Genomic DNA, 24,855 nt, shown 5'->3' with positions numbered 1-24,855 from the left:
AGGAACCGGAGAATTCTCAATTTGAGCTTGGCCTTCTAGCCGCAGGTTCCTTTGTAAGACTCTAAAGGCTGATGCCGGCAGGGATGGTGGGCACTCTCAGCTGAGGAACTCAGGAGCTTTAGGAGGCCCCTGGACAGTGGGGACAGGGAGGGGCAAGACCCGGGACAGGCCAGGAGTGGAAGAGGAAGAGAAAATGGTGTCTCACCTGGGGTGGTGCTGAGTGAGTGGAAGGGAAGGTTTGGGGGGTGAGGTGAGGCTGTCAGCAAATGAAGGAGAACATCTCCCTTCTCCTTCCACCCTGTGCCAGGCCCCAAGAATCATGCCTTAGGGCAGAAAACCACGTAGATTTTGAATATGTGTTCTCCACATTTGGTGTGAACTGTGGCTTTGCACGTTTTTAAAAAAAATCCACGAATAAGGTGGAAGGATAAAACACTCAACACTTGTTAGATTGATTTATAGCCGTTGAGTGTTGAGGCATATGGTCCTCGGGACTCTGTATTCCTGCCTCAGGCCCTTCACTGCCAGGAAGGGGCTACAGAGTTACCGACTGGCCTAGAGCACAGGCCCAGTAAGGGACCTTGAGAAATTTCCAGGCCCAGGGGGGCAGAATGAACAGATACTTAATTGAACAGGTATAATTGAGAGAAGGCTCCATGATGCAAAATTGATTAAGGGCAGGCAGAAGGACTCATGAAGAGAGATGGTGGGAGAAGAAGGGAGAATACCAGTCTAGAAGTTAGTATGAGTGTGTTTGGAGTCCAGTGGCCTGCTCCCTGTCCCCCGACTTGGCTGGAACCAGGCAACCAGCAGAGGCTTGTCTATGGCGGGCGCCTAGATGGCCTTTGGTTAGAATTTCACCTGTGGTGATCGGGGTCTTTCCCATGGGCCAGCACCATTCCTTCTCATCTTTAGCTAACCCTCAGAACCTTAGAGAAAATAAGAGACCTGATGGGGTTGTGTGGGTAAGTCGAGAAAATTCATGTGAAATGGGCTTTTAAAATAGCCATGAACCATGCAAATAATGGATATTAATATATGGTCTAAATTGTTTTCTCCCCAAAGTTTTAGTTTCCTCTATTGGGGTACTCTTTATGGGGTGCACAGTTTTAGGGCAGAATTCTTTTTAAAAACAGGGATTACCTCCGGAGGACATTTTGGGGTAGGGGGCATTTTTGTTTTCCTGATGAAGGCATGTGTCTTCCCGAGTGGGCTGGGTTTAAGCTGGGTAATATTTTGGTGGGTGTGCCTGGGAGTGCCAGGAGCAAGTCATTCAAAAGAATCAGCATTGTAGCAGGGGCCAGTGATCTTTCTGGCTCTTTAGCGTTAGCTGGTCTGAAAATTCTGGTCCCCACCAGGGGTTTTGAGTTCTAGATAAATGACTCCAACTTTGTTAGTAAAGTGGGGTTACTAATACATGTTGCCTTCTGTTTTCACCAGTCTGGGTGGGAATAATAAAAAAAGAACCTATGCCCATGCAGAAGAAAAGGAGTCCATAAACATATCATAAAGTACTGTCGCTCTTCTGCTTGTCTGCCACTTCAAATTACAGCTCCGTAGTTAGCAATCTGGCTTCATTTGCTGGCATTAACTTTATTCCATTTGTATTCCAAGTTGCAATTCCCTTTACAGTGCACTTTAGTGCTTAAGATCTATGTGTCAGCTGTTATTTAAGGGAACAAATAAATTTGTCAATATTCAGTAAACACAAAATCACCCAGAGAAATGAAAGTTTGAATCCAAAGTTGTTAAATACGAGAGGGAGTGAAGATGACTGTGGGCAACTAGTGAGCTCATCGCCTGCAAGTTAGTCACATTTTTTATGGATCACCATGGTGTCATTGAGTTTTATTTCTTTCCGTGTTCCAACTCTTGTTACAGTGGGCAGTGCCCTAGAGTTGGAAAGAGCAAAATAACTCAGTTGTTTCCTGAGTCACACATATAGACATTGTTCAGTATCGTCACTCATTCTAGACCATGATCTCCTCAGTGAAGAACAGTGTGGAACCTTGAACAATGCTGGGGTTAGGGGCACCAACCCCCCGACACAGTCAAAAACCTGGGTCTAACTTTGGACCCCCAAAACTTAACTACTAATAGCCTACTGTTCACTGGAAGCCTTGCTGATAATATAAACCGTTGGTTGACACATAGTTTGTATATTATATGTATGATATACTATATTCTTACAATAAGGTAAGCTAGAAAAAAGACAATGTTATTAAGAAAAACAAAAATACATTTACAGTACTGTATACTGTATTTATTGAAAAAAATCCACATGTAAGTGGACCCATGACATTCAGGTCTGTGTTATGCAAAGGTCAACTGTATTTTAAGTCTGTTATGGTTCTCATTTCAGTATTCTCAAGTGTTAACAATCTGAAGCTGTAGGTTTAGGGGAGGAGCTCACTGGGCAAAATGCCATATTTTTTATTATTTATTTATTTTTTTAATTTTTCTTTTTAGATTTTATTTATTTGAGAGAGAGAGACATAGATAGTGGGAGAGAGCACAAGTGGGGAGGAGAGGGAGAAGCAGGCTCCCTGCAGAGCAAGGAGCCCGATGCGGGACTCGATCCCAGGACCCCAGGATCATGACCTGAGCCGAAGGCAGTCGCTTCACCGACTGAGCCACCCAGGCGCCCATATTTTTTAAATCTTTCCCAGAAAATTTTAGTTTGGAAGAATCTGATTAAAAAAACCTATTTTAGGGGCGCCTGGGTGGCTCAGTTGGTTAAGCGACTGCCTTCGGCTCAGGTCATGATCCTGGAGTCCTGGGATCAAGTCCCATGTCGGGCTCCCTGCTCTGCGGGGAGTCTGCTTCTCCCTCTGACCCTCTTCCCTCTCGTGCTGTCTATCTCTCATTCTCTCTCTCTCAAATAAATAAATAAAAATCTTTAAAAAAAAATAAATAAAAAAAATAAAAAAACCTATTTTAATGTGATTTTGGGTGTATCTGTATGTCTGTGTGTATTATGTATGTATCGTAGGGAAGTAGCTAGGAAATACTTTTTAAGGTAACAAATAATGGGAAATGTTTCTGGAAAGTTAGGTCTTCTTAACTTGCCTCTCTGTTTTTTTTTATTATTATTTTTTTATTATGTTATGTTAATCACCATACATTACATCATTAGCTTTTGATGTAGTGTTCCATGATTCATTGTTTGCATATAACACCCAGTGCTCCATGCAGAACGTGCCCTCTTTAATACCCATCACCAGGCTAACCCATCCCCCATTCCCGCTCCCCTCTAGCACCCTCAGTTTGTTTCTCAGAGTCCATAGTCTCTCATGGTTCGTCTCCCGTTCCAATTCCCCCCACTTCATTCTTCCCTTCCTGTTATCTTCTTCTTCTTTATTTTAACATATAATGTATTATTTGTTTCAGAGGTACAGATCTGTGATTCAACAGTCTTGCACAATTCACAGCGCTCACCATAGCATGTACCCTCCCCAATGTCTATCACCCAGCCACCCAATCCCTCCCACCCCCCACCACTCCAGCAACCCTCAGTTTGTTTCCTGAGATTAAGAATTCCTCATATCAGTGAGGTCATATGATACATGTCTTTCTCTGATTGACATTTCGCTCAGCATAATACCCTCCAGTTCCATCCATGTCGTTGCAAATGGCATAATTTGCTTCTCTGTTAAAGAGGCATTCCCCCACTTTTAAAGATGACCCCACTCCTACAAACTAAACAGAATTCAGATGGATGTACGAGAACCTCACACTCATTTAAAAAAAAGCTGTGTTCTTTTCCCCCACCTTTTTAAACAAAGATTTTATTTATTTATATTATTTTTACATATATTTTTATCATGTTCAGTTAGCTGTGTTTTTTTTTAGAGCATGAATATAAATAAATGTTTCTTGCTTAGATTCTGCAGGCTTCTTTTACCACCATAGATTGCATATGGAAGGGACCCTGTGATCTTCTTCCCTTCCTTCCAACATTGAGGTTCCAGTAGCAACTTGGCTGAAGGTATAATGAGCTGGTAAGCTCTCATCTCCTAGTTATAATGAATGAAGGGCTCATGGCTCATAATTGGTACTAGTTTCAAGTCCTATTCATATTATCAATACAATCTGAGCAGACCTAGAAACTGGCCACAGAAAGGTCTACACATGGCCATTTTTAGTGCCTGTTACACTTTACTGATGTGGATGAGCAGAGATGAAACCCAGGCCCTCTCCATTCTCCAAAGCACAGGAGGCAGGCGTTGTGTCTTGCTGCTTCCCTGCTCTGCATTTTGGGTCTTTGCTGTGGCACACCCAGGGTGAGGCAAAGAAAGAATCACGCATGTGCCATATAGCAGCAGCGGACAGCCCCTGAGGTCTGAGTCACTCCCTCAAGACACCTGTGCCTGCCCCCCCCAATTCTAGACCCACTTTTGTTTTAATCATACCCCTCCAATTTTTTTTTAAAGATTTTATTTATTTGTCAGAGAGAGACAGAGAGCAAGAGAGCACAAGCAGGGGGAGTGGCAGGTAGAGGGAGAAACAGTCTCCCCGCTGAGCAAGGAGTCCGTTGTGGGATTCGATCCCAGGACCCTGGGATCATGACCTGAGCCGAAGGCACAAGCTTAACTGACTGAGCCACCCAGGCGTCCGCATACCCCTCCAATCTTAATCTTACATCTTGATCCCTCGTCTGACTCCTGTGGATTGGACTCTAGTTCTTCCTATCCCAGGCAAACGACCTGGATTTTTGTTCTGCCTTCAGTGGAAACTTTCCATTCTAACTCAAGTGGGTGGGTTCCTGTTCCCATCCTTGACCAGTTGACCAGCAACCACTTCATGCAATAAATTGCTTTTCTCCTCAAATTCGCTTCTCTTTCATGTCTTCACATTTGTCTGTTAACCTTTCTGACCACTTAACTCTATATGCCATTACATAGCAGGTGTGTAGATGAGCATTCTTTTTGATGCTAAAGGGCAAATATAGCAAATGCTAAGTAAATGAATACATAACCACTTTTATATGTTAGTCTTCCATTCCTGATCATTGAGAATAAAAGCCTGGTATCAAGACAGTCATACTTTGTTCAGCAACTTCTCTGTGCTCAGTATATGTCCTCCAACATAATTTTATTCAGTCTTTAATTGTTTAAAAGCCTTTCTTGATTAATTGATTTCTCATTGATGTACTGTTGGCACCAAAGAGTATATATTTATTTGAGAGAGTGTGCATGAGCATGAAATAATTAATTGTTATGAATTCTACCAGAGAATATGTTTTATTCCATTGGAAGCATTTATTTGGGCCTTTTTCTCCCCCCAGTGAAGGGTGGCAGATGGATTTTTTTTTTTTTGGCCATTTCCTTATATTTAAAAACTCAAATCAGGGGCCACAGAATCTTCAGTGTCAGAAACACTTTAGAAATTTGGTGTTACATATTGCGGTATTGTCTTAATTGTTTCTCGGTTATAGAAATGACGTCTTCCTGATTGAGTCTCCATCCACGCTGTCAGGAAACATCTGTTCACCACATCCATCACTTCTGTCTGCACATGATCATGTTTCAAAGGTTTCTCAATTAATCCTGTGGAAGCTAGAATCACTCATAATTATAATCCTGTTATGCCTTCTTTATTTCTTGATGTGCTGGTTAATTCATGTCCATCCTGCAGTGGTCTGTAGCATAGTGCTATTATCAGCTGTTTTGTCTTTAAAAGCCTCTTGTCTACCATTTTGACTGTGATTGATTCACTGCACTTTGTTGAAATCGATCATTTTGGATGAAAAAAAAAATCTATCCTGCATATTTATTCTGGCAACTTCTGCATGATTTCACTTTTTTTTCAGTGCACCATTCTGCCAGGCTGGTTGCTTTCCCCTTTTTGGCTTTCTTTCTCTCGCTCTTTTCTTTTTTATAAGAATTGTCGATTGCTTTCTTTCCTTTTTAAAAAATTTTATTTATTTATTTATTTAAAAGAGAGAGATAATGAGAGCAGGAACACAAGCAGGGGGAGTGGGAGGGGGAGAAGCAGGCTTCCCGCCAAGCAGGGAGCCCCATGTGGGGCTTGATCCCAGGACCCCGGGATCATGACCTGAGCCGAAGGCAGATGCTTAACGACTGCGCCACCCAGGCCCCCATATCTCTTTATTTCACCTGCCCTCTCTTAGACAACACTTCTGGGAAGAAAAACCAATTGCCAGAGGCAGTGGAATAAATTCTCCCTTTAGAACCAGGCTAGACACTACTCCCATTTCTCTTAACATAAAATCAGAAAGAGGGTCCCTCTCCTTGGTGCTCCTCTCCCTGAGCAGTTTCTAGGGTGAATGAGTCACGATTGACTGCCAGGCACTTTGCCAACACTGTGACATGCTTCTTTGTAGCTTCAGACTTCTCTGTATTCTAATCTTACCAGGTAGACTCCAAGTTGGACACTAAAATTCTTTTGCACGTACTAATATTTTCTTTTCTTCTTCTAGGCACTGACTTTAATATAGATAGCTTACCTCTGCCTCGGAAAGCCCATCATGACTGGGCCCTTTTTCATGAAGAGTCTCCAAAAAACAATTATAAGCTCTTCCACAAGCCAGTCATTACCTTGTTCAACTACACTGCCACGTTCAGCCGGCATTCCCACTTGCCCCTGACCACCCAGTACTTGGAGGGTGTAGAAGTCCTGAAGTCACGCCGATACCTGGTCCCTTTGAGGTCCAAAAACAACCTTCGAAGAAGACTTGCTCCACTGGTGTACGTCCAGTCAGACTGTGACACACCGTCAGACAGGGACAGCTATGTTCGAGAGCTGATGACTTACATCGAGGTCGATTCCTATGGTGAGTGTTTACGAAACAAAGATCTCCCTCAGCAGCTGAAAAATCCAGCCTCTATGGATGCCGATGGCTTTTATAGGATCATCGCACAGTATAAGTTTATTCTTGCCTTTGAGAACGCAGTGTGTGATGACTACATCACTGAGAAGTTCTGGAGACCTCTGAAACTGGGGGTGGTCCCTGTGTATTATGGATCCCCCAGCATTGCAGACTGGCTCCCGAGTAATAGAAGTGCTATTCTCGTATCAGAATTTGCTCACCCTAGAGAACTAGCAAGTTACATCAGACAACTGGATCATGATGACAGACTATACGAGGCCTACATAGAATGGAAGCTGAAGGGTGAGGTCTCTAATCCGCGACTTCTTACAGCACTCAGGGAACGGAAATGGGGAGTGCAAGATGTCCACCAGGACAACTACATCGATGCATTTGAGTGTATGGTGTGCAGCAAGGTGTGGGATAATATCCGGCTTCTGGAAAAGGTGAGCAAATGGAGGTTTGGCAGAGAGGCGCTAGGAGGGCCATCTTGATGGTCTCTGCCATTTTGCATCCTTTGTCACAGTCTCTTCACACAAGTCTTCATTCCCATTAGAGAAGCCAGGCACTGCAGGGAGATGAATATTCCATTACTTTCCTTGGAGGACTGTCATGAAGTTTATGAGTCATGTTCTTCTTCCTGAAGGCCTTAACCTTCCCTTTATTGTTTCTTCTGGAGGACATCGTGCTGCAGGTGCTTGCTGGGCAGTAATAGAAGCAGGCTGCAGAAGAGGGAAGAAAGCCAAAAAAATTAAAAATTTGGGAGTTCTGAATCTCATCCACATGGTCAGTCCTTTAACTTTTCCATCACTGCTCTGTTTTCTACCAGACCCTTACAAGCTTGCCTCATAGGTGCTTCTTTGAAACTTATTTTCAGGGGCCCTGGTGGCTCAGTCAGTTAAGCATCTGCCTTCGGCTCAGGTCATGATCCCAGGGTCCCAGGATCGAGCCCCACATCTGGCTCCCTGCTCAGTGGGGAGCCTGCTTCTTCCTCTCCCTCTGCTATTCCCCCTGCTTGTTCTTTCTCTCTGTCAAATAAATAAATAAAATCTAAAAAAAAAAAAGAAACTTATTTTCATTTCATGTATGCAATCAATTAACATCTCTCTCTCTCTCATCCCTGCTCTTTATCTTTCTGGCACACACATGCTTATTAATATAGAGAAAATGTTCAAATAATGATGGATAATCCTTAAAAGATTTCTTTTTCGTAAGGTATTCTAAAGAAATTTCTGGGTCTCTGGGTGGCTCAGTTGGTTAAGCGTCTGACTCTTGATCTCCATTCAGATCTTGATCTCAGGGTCATGAGTTCAAGCCCTGCGTTGGAGCCTGCTTAAGAAAAAATAAAAATAAATTTCTTAGTAATGCCTTCAAATTTCTTGATGCTCTTAACATTTGGTTATTTGCTTCCTTTACTTATTTTTACCAGGAATGGCCCCACTTTGTATATGACTAAATTTGTTAAAAGGTAATTTACTGAAAGAAAAAGGAAGATTAGTTTCAATTACTTTTGAAATTAAAAAAAAAAATGAGATTGCCCACATATACTACTTGGCCATCACCTATCATTCCCTTGCCTGACTTCCATATACACATAACATTTATCTAAATTCTCTGAAGACAAATAATTTTTGCTAAATACTGAAATGTTGATTTTGGCTAGCATATTAATTTCAGGTCAGACATAAGCCTATACAGTATGTGGAATTATTTTTGTGTATTGTATGTATACTGTATAAGGCTTTCATATTCTAAATATGTGTATGTTTAGACAAGTTAAAAATGTTTGCAAGATCATTTCCCTCATTTTATTATAAAAATTTAAATTATTTTATCTGGTTTTATATAACAAATTTTTACTCATAAAATCATTTATTTTAAGCCAAGTATCTTGGTCAGCAGCACGAACACTAAATATTATATCATTTTTCTCAGACATCCTGATTTCCAGTGACTTCCTTTTTAACCTAATGTATAAGGCCACATTACAGCATAAACCAAAATCCACACACTGCAAAAAACATGAGAGAAAGTAGAGACCACGTTAATTGCCCATGGTATCCCAATTATTTCTTCTGAAAATCTATCAAAGCAGAAAACAGAACTTCTGACGGTGATGATTTGCCCGGGCTACTTATCACGATCCTTGCCAGGCTTGGGGATTATAGTCACAGAAAACCAGAGAACTACACAAACCCTAACTGCCTCTGCACCGCACGGACGCCCTATTGGAATGATTGCTGGGGACTGGAAAAGAGTGTACAACAACACCGGTAGCTAGCTTTTAAAAATCATAGGAGAATACATATATTCCTGCATTTCCAACAGAGACAGCTAACTATGGTGTTTCAGAGTGCCTGAAGGTGCTGAAGGTGGTGTGATTGAATGTCCTTCTCTTTGGAGTCTTTGAAGAGAAGTAGACGGAGTAGGTTGTCCTCTGGCAAGCTCTTATTCCTCCCAGAAGGGTGGTGAGTGAAGATGATTAAAAGGCTTTGCTTGCATTTCAATGATTGTGCTACAATTCTTAAATGCTAATGTGCTCATTATTGAAAAGCAGAACAAAATATACGGTGGAAGTAAATTAAAGGGTTTTTGACCAGTCCTTTTCACTTGCATTTATTCATTTGTTTTACAAGCTGTGTTACAACTTACATATGGCATGCCTTAAAGTAAGCTACTTATATGTTTCTTCACTTTTTCTCTTTCAGCCAAAGTAGAGCTAAAAGAAATAATTTGATTTCCTCTAACTCCGATTATTTTTTATCTTGTGGTTGATAATAACTTAATCATTGTACTTGGATGTAGAAAATAAGATAAGATAAGATAAGATAAGAATATTGAATGCATTTCCCCTTTTGCTACTCTGCTCCTCCCCTGCTCTCCCTCCACACAGACCCAGTGAATTATCTACTGCTGTGTAAACAATATTGTCACAAACTTAGTGGCTTAAAACAACCCACATTTGTCATCTCACAGTCTCTGTGGGTTAGTTCATGGCTTAGGTGGGTCTCGTGGAAGCCTGGTATCAATGTATCAGTCAGGGCTGGGTGTTCATCTGGAGGCTCAACTGGGGACGGGTCTGTTTCTAAACTCACATGCTTGTTGGCAGATTCAGTTTCTTGAGGCTGTAGGACTGAGGGCTTCAGTTTCTTGCTGGCTGGAGGCTGGAGGCTGCCCTTGGCCCTTAGAGGCCATTCACAGTTCCTTGGTATATTGGCTTTGCCACCCTGGCTGCCTGCTTCCTCAAAGCCAGCAAGGGAGTGAGAGTGCTACAATGGGTGTGTATGTGATCATGTATACATAATCACATACATTCTCTCACCTTTGCTGTATTTTATGGCTTGGAAGCTAGTGACAGATACCATGCATAAGGGCATGAATACCAGGAGGCAGGAATCCTGGGGGCCATCTGCAGGCTGTCCACTGCACCTATTGAATCCAAGTAGGCCTGTACTCTGTGTTGTATACTTTATTTATGTAGGGGAAAGTCTTTCAATATTGAATGAATTAATTTAGTCAGTTAAAGAATATTTACTGATGAATGATCCTGTCCTCAAAAAGGCTATCATAGGAGATATAATGTGGAATCATCACAGATATAACTTCACAGAATTGGGATAAACTTTTAAAAAATTAGCTTTGAGGTATAATTGATGTATAATAAGCTGCACATATTTAAAGTGTATGGTTGGTTAATTGTGACATATACCTGTGAAACCATCACCACAATCAAGATAACAAACATTTCTGTCCTCCTTAAGAGTTTCCCCACGTCCTTTTTTAATCCATCTCTCTGAACCCTTCCTTAGGCAAGCCTACATCTGCTTTTTGTCACTTTTGACAAAGAAGCTAAGTCAGTTTTCTAGAATTCTAATAAATGGAATCATGTAATGATTCTCTTTTGTGCCTGGCTTCTCTCACTCCATATGATAATGTTGACATTCATCCACAACATTGTGTGTATCAGTAGTTTCTCTTTATTGTTGTAGTTTGCACATACCAAAATGTCCTTATCCATTCACCTGTTGATGGACATCTGAGTTATTTCCAGGTTCTGGCTGTTACAAATAAAGCTGCTATGACACTTATGTACAAGTCTTTGTATGGACCTAAGCTTTCATACCTCTTCTGTAAATACCTATGAACGAAATGGCTAGGTCATATAGTAGATGTATGTTTCACATTTTGAGGAATTATCAAACTGTTTTCCAGAGTTGCTCTATCTTACCTTCCCACCAGCATTGTATGAGATTTCCATTCATTAACAGTTGGTGTGGTCAGTCTTTTAGTTTTTACCATTAGGGTGGGAGCATACTGGTATCTCACTGTGAGTTAATTTGTGTTTCTCTAGTAACTAATGATTTTGAGTATCTTTTAATGACTTATTTGCCATCAATGTCTTCTCTGGGGATATGTCTCTTCAAATCTTTGCTCATTTAAAAAAAAATTTAGTTGTTAATCTTGAGTTGTAAGAATCCTTTATACAACAAATGTTTTCTTCCAGTTTTGGGATTGTTTTTCCATTTTCTTTTTTTAGATTTTATTTATTTATTTGAGAGAGAGAGAGCACAAGCAGGGGGAACGGCAGAGGGAGAGGAAGAAGCAGGCTCCCTCTGAGCAGGGAGCCTGACATGGGACTCGATCCCAGGACTCTGGGATCATGACCTGAGCTGAAGGCAGATACTTAACCAACTAAACCACCCAGGCACTTTGTTTTCCATTTTCTTAGCAGTCTCTTTTGAAGTGTATAGTTTTTAATTTTGATGAAGTCCAGCTCATCATTTTTTTCTTTTATCATTTGTGTTTTTTGTGTCCTTTTAAAAATCTTTGTGTAACCCAGGGTCACTAAGATATGCTTCTATTTTATTCTAGAAATTTTGTCCAGCAAGACACTTAGGTCTATAGCCAACTTACAGTTAATTTTTGTAATGCAGCATGGTGTCAGAGTTGAGGTTTGTTTATTTGGATATCCAATAGTATTGGCACCATTTGTTGGAAAGATTATTTTTTCATGATTGAATTACCTTGGCTTTTTTTCAAAACTCAATTGGCCTTATCTATGGGTTAATTTCTAGAGTGGTAAATATGCCTATATTTAAGTACTGTAGCTTCATAATAAGTCTTGAAATGAGATAGTGTCAACTTCGTTCTTTTTCAAAATTATTTTCACCATTTTAGGTCTTTTGCTTTTCCATATAAATTTTAGAGTCAGTTTGCCAATTTATATGAGAATGCTTAATAGCATTTTCATTGGGATTGCGTTGAGTGTATGTATTAATTTGGTGGAGAACTGACAATATTGAGACATTTAATCCATAAGAATGATAGATCTGTCCATTTATTTAGGTCTTCTTTAATTTTTCTAGACATTACTTTGTAGTTTGTTGTGTACAGGTTTTTTTTTTTTTTATAACCCTTTGGTCAAATTTATCCCTAAGTAGTTCACATTTTTTGATACTATAGCAAATGCTATTTTTAAAAAACTGTATTTTCTGATTATTTGCTGCTAGTACATAGAAGTAAAATTGATTTTATATGTTGACTTCATGGACTACAACCTTGTTAATTACACTGATTAATTCAGTATCTTTTTTATAGATTTCTTAGGATTTCTTTTACATAAATGATCATATCATTTACAAAAAAAAAGATGATTTTACCCGGACTTCCAATCTATTTGCCTTTAATGTCTTCTCTTTTTTTCCCCTTACTGCACTAAGACCTTCATTACAATTTTGAATAGTACTGTTGGGACCATATGTCTTCGTCTTGTTCCCTGTCATAGAGAGAAAATATTGTTTTTCATTATTGTTTATGATGTTAACTGTAGGATTTTGGTTGATGCCCTTTATCAAATTGAGAAAATTTCCTTCTGTTCTTACTTTTATGAGGATTTTTATCATGAGTGATGTGGAATTTGTCAAATGATTTTCTCTATCCATTGAGACGATCATATGGTTTTTCTTTTTTAGTTTATTTAATGGTGAGTTATAGTGATGATTTTTGAAGGTTAAACAGACTTGCTTTCCTGAGATAAACTTCACTTGGTTATAATGTATTATCCTTCTTATTTATTGTTGGAATTGAATTGCTAAAATTTTTGCTAGGAATTTTTGCGTCTACATTCATGAGGTATACAGTTCCATCTTTTTCTCCTAATGCCTTGGCTAGTTTTCTTACATGGTAATGCTGGTCTCACGTTCCCTTTTCTTGTGTTTTCTTTTTCTTTTTTTTTTTTAAGATTTTATTTATTTATTTGACAGAGACACAGTGAGACAGGGAACACAAGCAGGGGGAGTGGGAGAGGGAGAAGCAGGCTTCCTGCAGAGCAGGGAGCCTGATGTGGGGCTCCATCCCAGAACCCTGGGATCATGACCTGAGCCAAAGGCAGACGCTTAACGACTGAGCCACCCAGGAACTCCTTTTCTTGTGTGTTCCGAAAGAGTTTGTGTAGAATTAGTATTATTTTTTCCTTACATATTTTGTTAGATTTCCCAGTCAGTCATCAATCCGTAGTTCTTTGTTTTGTGGGAAAGTTTTTAAGTATAAATTGAATTGTTTTTAATAGATATAAAGCTGTTCCTCTTATTCATTTCTTTTTTTAAAAAAAGATTTTGTTTATTTATTTATTTGACAGAGACACAGCAAGAGAGCAAGGGGAATGGGAGAGGGAGAAGCAGGCTTCCCACTGAGCAGGGATCCCGATGGAGGGCTCAATCCCAGGACCTGGGATCGTGACCTGAGCCAAAGGCAGACGCTTAATGACTGAGCCACCCAGGCTCCCCTTATTCATTTCTTTTTGAGTGAACTTTGGTAGATTGTGTCTTCGAAGGAATATTTTTTTCATTTTATTCAAGCTGTGAAATTGACTGGCATACCATTATTAGTATTCCTTTATTCTTTTAATGTCTGTAGTGTCTATATGTCACCTCCATCATGTCTGATATTAATTTGTGTCTTTTTTATGATTAATCTAAATAGAAGTTTATCCATTTCATTGATCTATTCAAATAATTAGCTTTTGATTTCATCATTTTTTATTTTGCTTTATATCTTAATGATTTCTGTTCTTTATTATTTTAATTATTCTTAATTTGGGCTTAATTTGCTCTTTTCAAATTTAAGGTAGACACTGGGTCATTGATTTTAAGCCTTTATACTTTTATAATATACGTATTTAATGCTATAAAATTCCCTCTAATCACTGCTTGAGCTACCTCCTACAAATTTAGATTACTACATTAATGTTAATTCAGTTTAAAATATTTTCAGTTTTCTGTTCTGCTCCTAATCTTTCTTCTGGGCAACTGATGGAGGTCCTTGGGAAAGAGCTTTAGAGTGGGTTTGAACTCTTCTTTTGTGTTCTGGGGCTCCTAGGGATTCCAAACCAGCATAGTAGCCCATACTTCACCTTTAAGAATTTGTTAAAAATTTAACTCACTTCTTACTACCTATTTGTATGATGACCACCTCTTTCTCCTGTGTTCTGTCAAAGGTTAAACAGATCATGTATCCATCTTTCTTTAGAGGGTCTTGTCACTATGGAATTCAGTTTACTTGGTTGCTGTGTGATTTCAGTTCCCTGATGGGCTCAAGGAAATTTATGAATTTATAGTTTATTTGACTTTGTCCTTATTGTTAAAATAAGAGCCATGTCCTCTTTGGAAGCAAAATATTTGTTAATCATACTTTAGAAACAGCTTGTTTTTCTGCCCAGAACCGCAGCTGGAAAGTCCATTTGGGATGCTGAAATTTACTTACTTCTAAAATGTCATAACTATTTCATCAAACACACTTCCTTCAGGTTGTACTATGAAATATTTCTACAAGAACACTAGAGTTAAGTGTCCATTTCATAAGATTCTTTTCTTTGTGATATCACCTCAGATGTAACTTTGTCGTACACTGTTGAATGGACTCTGGAGTGGGCAGGCAAGGAAACAGAGTATTATTACTGGCTTTCTCATATAAACAGTTATGCAAGGTCAGGGTTGGGAAGGCCGTCCAACAGTATGTGGTCAGAATGGCTACCAGCTGACTGGTGATTCAAGTATCATGAACAAGTCATCTGCTAATGATCTTGGAACATTTCCAGTGTTGGCAATTTCATTATTTTTTAAGGCAGCCCATTTTATCTTCTGTTAGTTTTGACATTTATATTGTTCTTTGTTTTGAACACTTTCCCTTCTCTAGTCCATTCTTAGCTACCAGCTTCTGACTCTTTAGTTCAATGGGTTATAGGCTTGCATCTGTACCTATCGGTCAATAAATGTGAGCAATGGCTTCTCAAAAGTTGTTTCATGGTAATCACTTTGGGTTCTCCTTACTTGATTCTGTTCTACTCTTGCTCTAAATACAATTTCTACCTAGCCATGAACTCTGGCTAAAGTAACCCCAGTTTGAGCCTACTTCTGGTTTTTTGAAAAAAAATTTTTTTGTATTATTTTATATTATTGTTTAGACTTCCCAGATTTTTAGTCTTAGCATTTCTTAGTGGTTTGCTATTTGGATTTGTGTTCTGCACTCAGTGTTGTCTTGGTAAAGAAACTGTGCTCTAGTTCCAGGCCCTTGGAAGCCAAACTCCATGATCGTTTGTCAGTGGTCCCTAAGAGCAGGGAGGATTTGAGCAAAACTGTATCCTTGTCCCTCTTCCAAGAGGGATGTTAATTCATTCTTCTACTTAGAGTCCCTTCAGATGCTTGAAGAAAGCTTTATATGCATTCTAGTCATCTCTTTTTCAGGCTACACCTTAATATCTTCTAATATGCTTCTAATGGGAGGTTTAACAAAGAGAGAATATGTTGATCCAACCGTAGGTTGGTACCCAAATTATTGTATTTCCAAATTGATTTTTCTCCTCTGCTTTCTAAATTCCTGATGGGTAAAGATTCTAATTATTACAAATCTAACACATTATAAGCCCTATTATCTTCGAGTTAAATTTTTTAGAAGATATATATGCACAAACTTAAACTATTAAATAATTCTGCAAAGTTAGTTTAAAAAAGAGCAGTCTTTTATTTTCCCCTTCCCCCCTCCCCAGTGGCAATCTCTTACCACCACATTTAGCTAATTATTTTGGTATTTATTCATTGTTTCTAAATAACATGCTTATACACTCATTTTTTTTTTGATGTTCAGTGTTTATGTGATCATGATTGTGCACCTGCTATTCTGAGATGAACCATGTAGTGTACTGTGATTTGTTTCCCTCGCCTGGACAGCTTTTTGTTTCCCTCTCATTTGCCTTCTTGTTTGATTATTTTTATATGTACGTATCACTCAGTCAATCCTTGTTGATTGTTTAACTCTCCTCTGAAGATGTTCAGATCTACCAGACATCCAATTCATTCATCTTGTTGAAGAAATCGCTCACAGAGCCTTCTGAGCCTCCCCAGCATGCTGGCTGCCCTCGCCACCTCGCGTGGAGCACCAGCCTGAGCGCTCCCCTCCCCAGCACGTGGGGATTATCCTTTCTTATCTTTTTCTGACACATCTCTTGCATGCTTGTCTCCCTTTTCCTTAGTTCTGCTCTTTTGTTTGATCCTACCCTCGTACAGCTTCCTGAGAAGGGATACATGAGGATGTCTGAAATATCTTCATTCTACTCTAACATTTAAGCAATAGTTTAGCTGAGTGTAAACTATCCATTTTTCCTAGAATTTGGAGGCATTTTGCATCGCCTTCTAAAAGACTTTTAATTTTGGAATGATTTTAGATTGACAGAAGAGTTACAAAGATAGTACAGAGTTCCTGTTCACCCCGCACCTGGCCTTCCCTATTGTTAACATTGTACATCACCATGGTACGTTTGTCAAAACTTAAGAAATTAATGTTGACCCACTGCTCTTAACTGACCTGCACACTTTAGTCATATTTCACCAGTTTTTCCACTAAAATCCTTTGTTATCTTTTGTTCCAGGATCAAATCCAGGATACCAAATTGAAATTAGCTCTCATGTCTCCCTAGTCTCCTCCAAACTGTGATCAGCTATTCAGTTTCCTTATTTTTAAGAACTTTGATACTTTGGAAGAGCAATATTTTTGTAGACTATCCCTCCATGGATTTGTCTGATGTCTTCTCATGTTAAAATGTAGGTTATGGATTTGGGGGAATATGACTGCAGGGTGAAAGGGCCCTTCTCTTCACACCGTATCAGGGGACACATCATATCAATGTGACTTATTACTGATGATGTTAACTTTGATCATTTGGTTAAGGTGGTATTTGCTAGGTTTTCTCTGTGAGTTTACTAGTTTTCCCTTTCTATTAAGTGAGTCACTAAGTCCAGGCCATGCTCAAAGGGAGAGGAATTAAGCTCCACCTCCTTGAGAGCAGAATTATCAAACAATTTGTGGACCTATGTCTAACGAATAAATATTTGGGGCGAGGTATTTTGAGGCTATGCAAGTATGCTTTTTTTCCTTAAAGCTTTCCCCACTAATGTTCACATTCATCAGTCTTACCATTGCTTTTTAACTTCCAGTGTTAATGTCAAGAGATCTAAAACCATCCTAACTGCCAATCCTCAGAATTAGACGTCTCCTTTCATGGAGATTGTAGAATCTCTTCCTTCTTTCCTGTGTTCTGGAATTTGGTAAAAATGTTTAGCAGGCGACTGTTTGTGTCACTATGGAGTGAAGATATTTGCTTTAAAAGGAAAAGTATATGTTGGGTTCTGTTATTTTGAGACAGGAACCCAGGACTTGTGCTTTCTTATATATTTAATTCTTTTTTCCTTTCTCTCAACACAGGGTTTACCACCCAAAAGGTGGAAGGCTGACGTGACACACCTGAGTTGCCCGGAGCCTGCGGTGTTTGCTTTCTCATCTCTGGCTCCACGTTGGAGCTCTTTGCGGGACATGTGGATACCAAGCTTTGAGCAATCCAAGAAAGAAGCCCAGGCACTAAGGTGGCTGGTTGATAGGAATAAAAATTTTTCAGCTCAAGAGTTTTGGGCCCTGGTATTCAAGGACTAATTTCTACAAGTGTCAGAATGATATAGACTAGAGCTCTCCTGAGGTTTATTTTCTAGGTTGCCTTAATACATGACTATCATAGCTACTTTGTTGACCCTCCTTTAGGATAAGAAGTACTTGCTGCAGTACTCATAATGAGCCCTCTCAGATAATGGATGTGAATTGCCCTTAGGGGTCACCTCTATATTTTTTATACTAAAAAAGTAAGTATTTCTTATGGTCACCTTCCATTTACATGTCTGGACCCATGTACCTGCCCCCTTTTGTGGAAATTCGGCTAATGTGGAGTGAGTGCTTCCCTCCCTGCAAGCGAGGCAGAGGGCGGAGCTGTGGATTCTTGATACTCACCTCACTGTCTGCAGTTTATTAGTATTTGGCAAGCCCAGTGTCCTGATGCTGAGCACGAACGTGAAATGCATTAGAACTTGGCAATGAGAGATTCCATCTGTTGGTTTCCAGGGATGTAAGTGAGTAATAAAAGCTGTGTGAATTTTATCCGCTTTTTCTCTTCAAGTCAGAAGAACGTATGTCTGTCTGCCTTCTTACTCTTACTACCTCTCTTTCTTCTTTTCATCTTGCCCTGCCTCCTCCCCCCCTTTCCCCCCACCGAAGTAGAATGTCTTATGAAGATGAGCCTCCTCCTTGTGTGTTTTGAACAGTGAGATGTTCCCCATGGTCCCTTATCCTGCAGAACAGAGTAATAATCCTGTGATCCAGGCCGGACACCCTGTACCGTCCAATCAATGTGAGAGTGGAAGTGAATGGCCCCCAGGAACTCTGGTTGTGTTGTGTAGGATGATGTACAGCCTGTAATAGTGGGCAGCCCATTCTGGTGGGTGAGCATTCCCTGTCATTTCTGATCCTGTCACAGAGAAGTTTCGGCTGTCCTGTCGGGAGCATCCACTGGAGCTCCGTAAAAGACAAGGAGACAACACTGGCTCGCGTTTTCTTCCCATGTGGGGGTGGGGAGGCTTTTAGAGGATCCTAAAGCCTGTTGCTAGCGGACGTATCCTGGCTTTGGTGCTCTTTATTGTGGAAAGACGTCAGCTCCCGAGGACCGGAAGAGTCCCTGATTCTCATGTCCCCGATGTGGCGTGTGGATGAAACTTAGGACAGCTCCCATGGTGCCAGCTACCCCTTTCCCCCAGGCCAGTGCCTTCATGTACCAGCCATGCGCAATCTCTTCCATGAGGAGAGCTCTCCCTGGCTGTGCAGGGGGAATGAGGACTGAAACCAGTACATTCACTCAGGAACAAGAAAGGTCACATTGCTGGGTGGGAGAAGGTTCAATGACTGCATTTTTCTCAATCCCAGCACTGCCATTAACTGAATATGATTTAGTACAACTCTCTTAACCTCCCTGGGCCTTAGTTTTTGCACCTACAAAGAAGCGATTGGGCTGGTCATTGAAGTTCTTCTCTGAGTAATGTTCTTTATTTATCAAAATTAAGAAGTTTAATTTTGTAGAACTTTTTACTCAGGCAGTAGCAAGTCATTTAGAGCCACTGCATGGTTTTCAAGGGAAGAAAGCTCTTTGGAGGAAGAAGCATACTTCTTGGGTAGTATTAGGGATAGAAAGTAGGTTATCTCTGCCATTTTTTTCCTGATGATATCCAAAGCGAAAGCATTGGAAAGGGGGAGTGTTTGTTACAGACCAGATTTTAAATTGTATATTAAATGAGTTTTGTGGTCGTACTCTTAGTAAAAAGCCCAGGATGTGATGTGTGCATTTGGTGAGGTATTATCTGAGAGATATTTAGTTCTCTGCAAATGCCTTAAACAAATACCCAGTGCTCATGTCCACAATAGCCAAACTGTGGAAAGAGCCAAGATGTCCATCGACAGATGAATGGATAAAGAAGATATGGCATATATACACAATGGAATATTATGCAGCCATCAAAAGGAATGAGATCTTGCCATTTGCAACGACGTGGATGGAACTGGAGGGTGTTATGCTGAGTGAAATAAGTCAATCAGAGAAAGACATGTATCATATGACCTCACTGATAAGAGGAATTCTTAATCTCAGGAAACAAACTGAGGGTTGCTGGAGTGGTGGGGGGTGGGAGGGATTGGGTGGCTGGGTGATAGACATTGGGGAGGGTATGTGCTATGGTGAGCACTGTGAATTGTACAAGACTGATGAATCACGGATCTGTACTTCTGAAACAAATAATGCAATATATGTTAAGAAAAAAAAAAGAAGAAGAAGATAGCAGGAGGGGAAGAATGAAGGGGAGTAAGTCGGAGGGGGAGACGAACCATTAGAGACGATGGATTCTGAAAAACAAACTGAGGGTTCTAGAGGGGAGGGGGGTGGGGGGATGGGTTAGCTTGGTGATGGGTATTAAAGAGGGCACATTCTGCGTGGAGCACTGGGTGTTATGCGCAAACAATGAATCATGGAACACTACATCAAAAACTAATGATGTAATGTATGGTGATTAACATAACAATAAAAAATTATTAAAAAAACATTAACATGTAAAAAAAATACCCAGTGCTCATATGCTGCACGTATGTTTTAAGCCTCAATATTGCATGTGGTTTTGTTCTATCTTGGTTCTTCATCAAGACTCCATAGACAAAATTCTGCCTAAACTTTTCTGAAGTATGTAGCCCTGAACAAATTTAGAGAAATGAAATAATTGATTGTTTAATGGGGCATAAACATCTTGTAGGGGAAGAGGATGGAGGAGAGGGAATTCCGTGGGATTGAAAATGAGGTGTGTTTCAGAGAAAATAAATTAAAAGTTCTTTGGGACTCTTTGAGTACCTGTAGATTTGAGACTTTAATTATTGATATATATATTTTTTTTGTTTAGCACGAGTCTTCTGTAATAGGATTTGTATTAATAAGATGGTACCCTCGTCTGTGATAATTTCTGTCATGGAGTTAGGCATGGCCCCACTGTAGCAGGATTCTTATCTGCAAATGGAGACCTGTGCGGTTTTGAGTTCCATGTAAGTCCCCTCAGTGACATTGTATCTGTTGATCCCATCAGACCATACCTTTCTCTTTACCTCACTGTCTCCATTTGTGAACTATGATTAAGAGGGAGTCCTCTCTCACTGGGCTGCTGTGAGAAATGGCTCATGGCTGTGAAGGACTTGGTATGATGCAACATTCTGTTTAGGGCGTCAGTGCGTTTTGCTTGGATTGTGCTCAGAGACTGATTTTCTAAGTGATATGACAAGGTGGATAGAAACCTTTTCAGAAATGTTGAAGAAAGGGCTCACTAATGCTAGTCAATAGTCTTCAGATCTTCACCTGAAAATGAGGTAACTTTGACCATTGATCACGTAGCAATTATAAAATTCCAGAACCTGATCGTGGACTGGCTTCTTTGTTGCTATTAAGAGCTACAGTCCAGTAACTAGAGTATCAGTTGAGATTATTGTCATTAATAGTCACAGATTGAATGCAGTGTTGTATGCACTACTGAGAAGTGGAAGACATAAGCAAAAATGAACATCCTTGCTTTGAGTCAAATGTTGTAGATTACACATAGGAGAACAAACCTAATATCTATAGAACACTGTATGAATCTGAGCACAGCACAGACCTGAACTTGAAATGTCCAGTGTTATACTGTGCATTTAAAAGAAAAAACCATTAGTGTAGCTCATAATTCCTGCTAAAATGACAAGGCATTAGGGGACTCCAATGGAGAGTTAGTTTTCAGTGAATGATATTATCTGAAGCATCATGGGTACAACTCTACATAAATAACATATGTTTTTCTTGGAATTTTCAAAGTACAAAATGTAAAAGTTCACAGGCTGAGAATAATGGTGGTTAGTTTATGTTTCAAATAACTTTGCAATCCTGAATGTTCTGTAAAGCACTTTCTTACCCTTCTTTAGGGAATATCTTTGTTTTCATTTTTGTTGTCATTGGTGATAATTGTCTTTGCTGCATAATTCTAATGTCGACCTATATCTTTATTTCTTCTGATTATAGAAATAAAAATGCTTACAAAACTTGGAAAATTGAATTATGAACTATGACTCTAGTAAGACCTAGTTTTAGTCCCCAACTCTCTAGTATTCCATCTAAAGATGGTATCTTGGGGTTGCCTGGGTGGCTCGGTCAGTTAAGCGTCAGACTCTTGATTTCAGCTCAGCTCATGATCTCAGGGTCATGGGATAGAGCCTTGTGTTGGGCTCTGCTCTCAATGGGGAGTCTGTTGGAGATTCTCCCTCTCCCTCTCTCTCTGCCCCTCCCACTCATGCTCTCTCTCTCTCAAATAAATAAATAAATCTTTAAACAAAAAGAAAGACAGTACCTTGGCCAAGTTATTTGGCCCTTCTAAGCCTCAGTTTGCTCACTAAGAAAAGCTTATTATATGTCCAACCTCTCTGTGAGGTTGTGAAGTGTAAATAAGCCAGTATTCATACTTCGCTCTATAAATGCTAGCTGTAGCTGTTACAGATCTCTGTGGTCATCACCCTTTGTTTGTGATGACCTTGATTGAAATTTGCACAGAATTGTGTAATGGCTAATGATACCAGCGCAGCGATAGTACTCCATTTAGTTATCTGATACCTATTTTTTTGTTATAAGATAGGCATTGTGCTGGGCACCTTAGCCGGTGTGAATCAGACATGGGAGAGAAGTATGAAGGGTTCTGGGTAGGGCTTTGTGATATCAGGATGGTATTAAAGCCAGGGACTGAGGAATGCTCAAATTGTACTATCTCTCCCCTCCATGGGATTTCTGATGGAGTTTTGCACAGAGTTCCTAACAGCATAATGGGAATCACACAACCTTTTTATAGTAGCTGTGCAAACCCAACTAAATCCAGTGCAGTGATCTCTGGCAAAAGCCTTTCAATTTTGCAATTCTCAATCTTGGGAGGAGCCTGTTCAGTGTGCCCAGACCATGAGAGAGGGAGAGAGGTGACCGGGTCTGGAGGTCCTGCCCCTTATAAGTAATAAGTTTACTTATTCACTGAAAATCAAAAAAGAAGAAAAGAGGACAAGCCTGCTCAGGACTTCTCCTGGGAGACAAGCCCCATTTTGCTCTTCATATTTACTGATGCAAGAATATGAGTGCAACACATGGGAGCCTACTTTCAAGTCACAGTAACCTCTCTGGTTAATAAAATATGGTCCATCAATATGGGGGCTTAACCCATTAAATTAGTGACCCTGGTGGTAGGTATTATTAAGGAGAAGGGCACGAGGCAGAGGTGTGGGGAGGAGGAGTGACCCTTCGTGATTTTTATCTTCTCAACTCATTGGGCTTAACAGCCAAGCTGTAGCTGTATCCCTAAGGGGTGTGACCAGTCATGATCCACAGAAACCTCCTTTCACCTTCCTGAGGCTTCTTCCCAAATATCTATCCTTGTTCCTTTGGGTCCCCCTAGATCCACTGACATGAGCTGTTGAGCTCTCTGAAACTTCTGAAATGAATGAGTTGCACACTGATTAATGCCTCCAAGGGTGTTTTGAGCATTAGGTCAAACTTTTATTCCCTATTTTATTTCTCATGCAAACCATGGCCACGTCATCCAACCTGGCTCACCCAGAGAAGGTTATACAGCCAGCCCAAATAAGCCATTATGGATACTTGGAATTTTACTATCACAAACTCCTTCATTAAAAAAAAAACCTGATTGAATAGGTAATCAAAGAAACTTAAAGACCATCAGAGTAGGTAGGGGGTGATATTAAGGGTTTTGAGGCAGGGGCAATATCTTTTTGCAGGAGCCTTTGAAATCAGCCTAACATAACTTGCTTCTTATAGAGTAAACATGACTATGGGCACTCATCTAGTGGGTCACACAGGAAAAAAAAATGCTAGTTTTATTTAAAAATGTCCTTGATGAAGCAATAAAAATGATTAATTTTATTAAACCTTGATCTTTGAGTCCATGTATTTTTAATATTCTGTGTGACAAAATGGGGAGTATACATGTCACTTCTATATACCAAAGCCCAGTAGGAATCACAAGGAAAAGCACTTGTGTGATTTTTGAGCTGTGAGCTGATCTAGCAGCTTTTCAATGTAATACCATTTTTACTCAAAAGAGCATCTAGCAAACTACAGATATCCAGACTTGGGTTTTTGTCAGTCATCCTCATGAAAACAAAGTGAGCCTGTCACTTTAAGAAAAGTAATAGAAGTTGTTGCCCATGATTACATTTCAGCTTTCAAGTGAAAGGTAGGATTTTGGAAAACTAATTTCCACCACTTTAAGCATCAGAAACTGTCCTGATGCAATTGGTGGTGATATTAACAAATGCTGCTCTTGACATTGAATGAAAACAGAGATGATTATGTGTAAGAGTGTTTCTAGTTTATTAGTTTGTTTTTATAATTCTAAGAAAGGAAAAGAGGGTATCAAATACCAGAGAGAGAACAATTTTTTTAAAAATTAAAAAAAACTTTTTTAGTTGAAGACCTCCATTAGTGAAAATGGAACTTCCATTGGGAGATTTTTAAAAATTACTGATTACCTCCTTGAAAATTGGGGTAAGATAAAAGGCAATGAGAGCTTTCACTGAGGGAAAAGAAGCCTTTGTTTTTAAATTGGGAAACAGGAAAAAATGGATTAAGGAACAAGAAAAATATTTTAAAAATATATCAAAATGATCATTATTTGGGTGACTCAGAATGTCAGGCTGCCTGGAATTTATTAATGTATTTAATACATTTTTATTGAGCACTTACTATGTGCCAGGAATTATCCTGAGCCATGGGATCCAGCAGTGAGTGGAACTGACAAAGTCCTTGCTACCATTGACATTCTGATTCTAGTAGGGGAATGAGAATGGAAATGCATTAGCAGAATTTAAACCACAGCCTGGAAGCTTTATTTCTTTATTTTATAAGAGCCCCATGGGATGGAATTTACCTCCTGACTCCCTACCACCACAGTTGAAACATGAGATGGAATATAAATGGGTTCTTTCGATAGAGTGTATTAAACATGCTATATTGACAAGATGTGTTAAAAGTACTATGAGTTCAAATTTAAAATTAGTTGGCAAGTCTAGAAGTAAATCCTTTCTCTATTCTTTTCATTCTTTAC

General features: G+C 39.7%; 1 protein-coding gene across 2 annotated transcripts in view; it reads left to right on the top strand.

Moving 5' to 3' along the window:
* FUT10 (fucosyltransferase 10) overlaps positions 1-18,307 on the top strand; it is a 74,791-nt gene extending 56,484 nt beyond the window's left edge. For both annotated transcript variants that reach the window (XM_073902443.1, XM_025886104.2), the window contains 2 exons: positions 6,443-7,278; positions 17,588-18,307. In XM_073902443.1, the coding sequence (XP_073758544.1) occupies positions 6,443-7,278; positions 17,588-17,812 (1,061 nt within the window). In that variant the 3' untranslated portion in view covers positions 17,813-18,307. The remainder of the gene's footprint in view (positions 1-6,442; positions 7,279-17,587) is intronic.
* Positions 18,308-24,855: the final 6,548 nt, after the last annotated feature.

Source organism: Callorhinus ursinus, unplaced genomic scaffold (genome assembly GCF_003265705.2).
Source record: "Callorhinus ursinus isolate GAN/ISIS: 27379988/994484 unplaced genomic scaffold, GSC_fseal_2.0 scaffold17, whole genome shotgun sequence".
NCBI classification, from domain to species: domain Eukaryota; kingdom Metazoa; phylum Chordata; class Mammalia; order Carnivora; family Otariidae; genus Callorhinus; species Callorhinus ursinus.
This window is presented reverse-complemented; position numbering and strand designations above follow the sequence as displayed.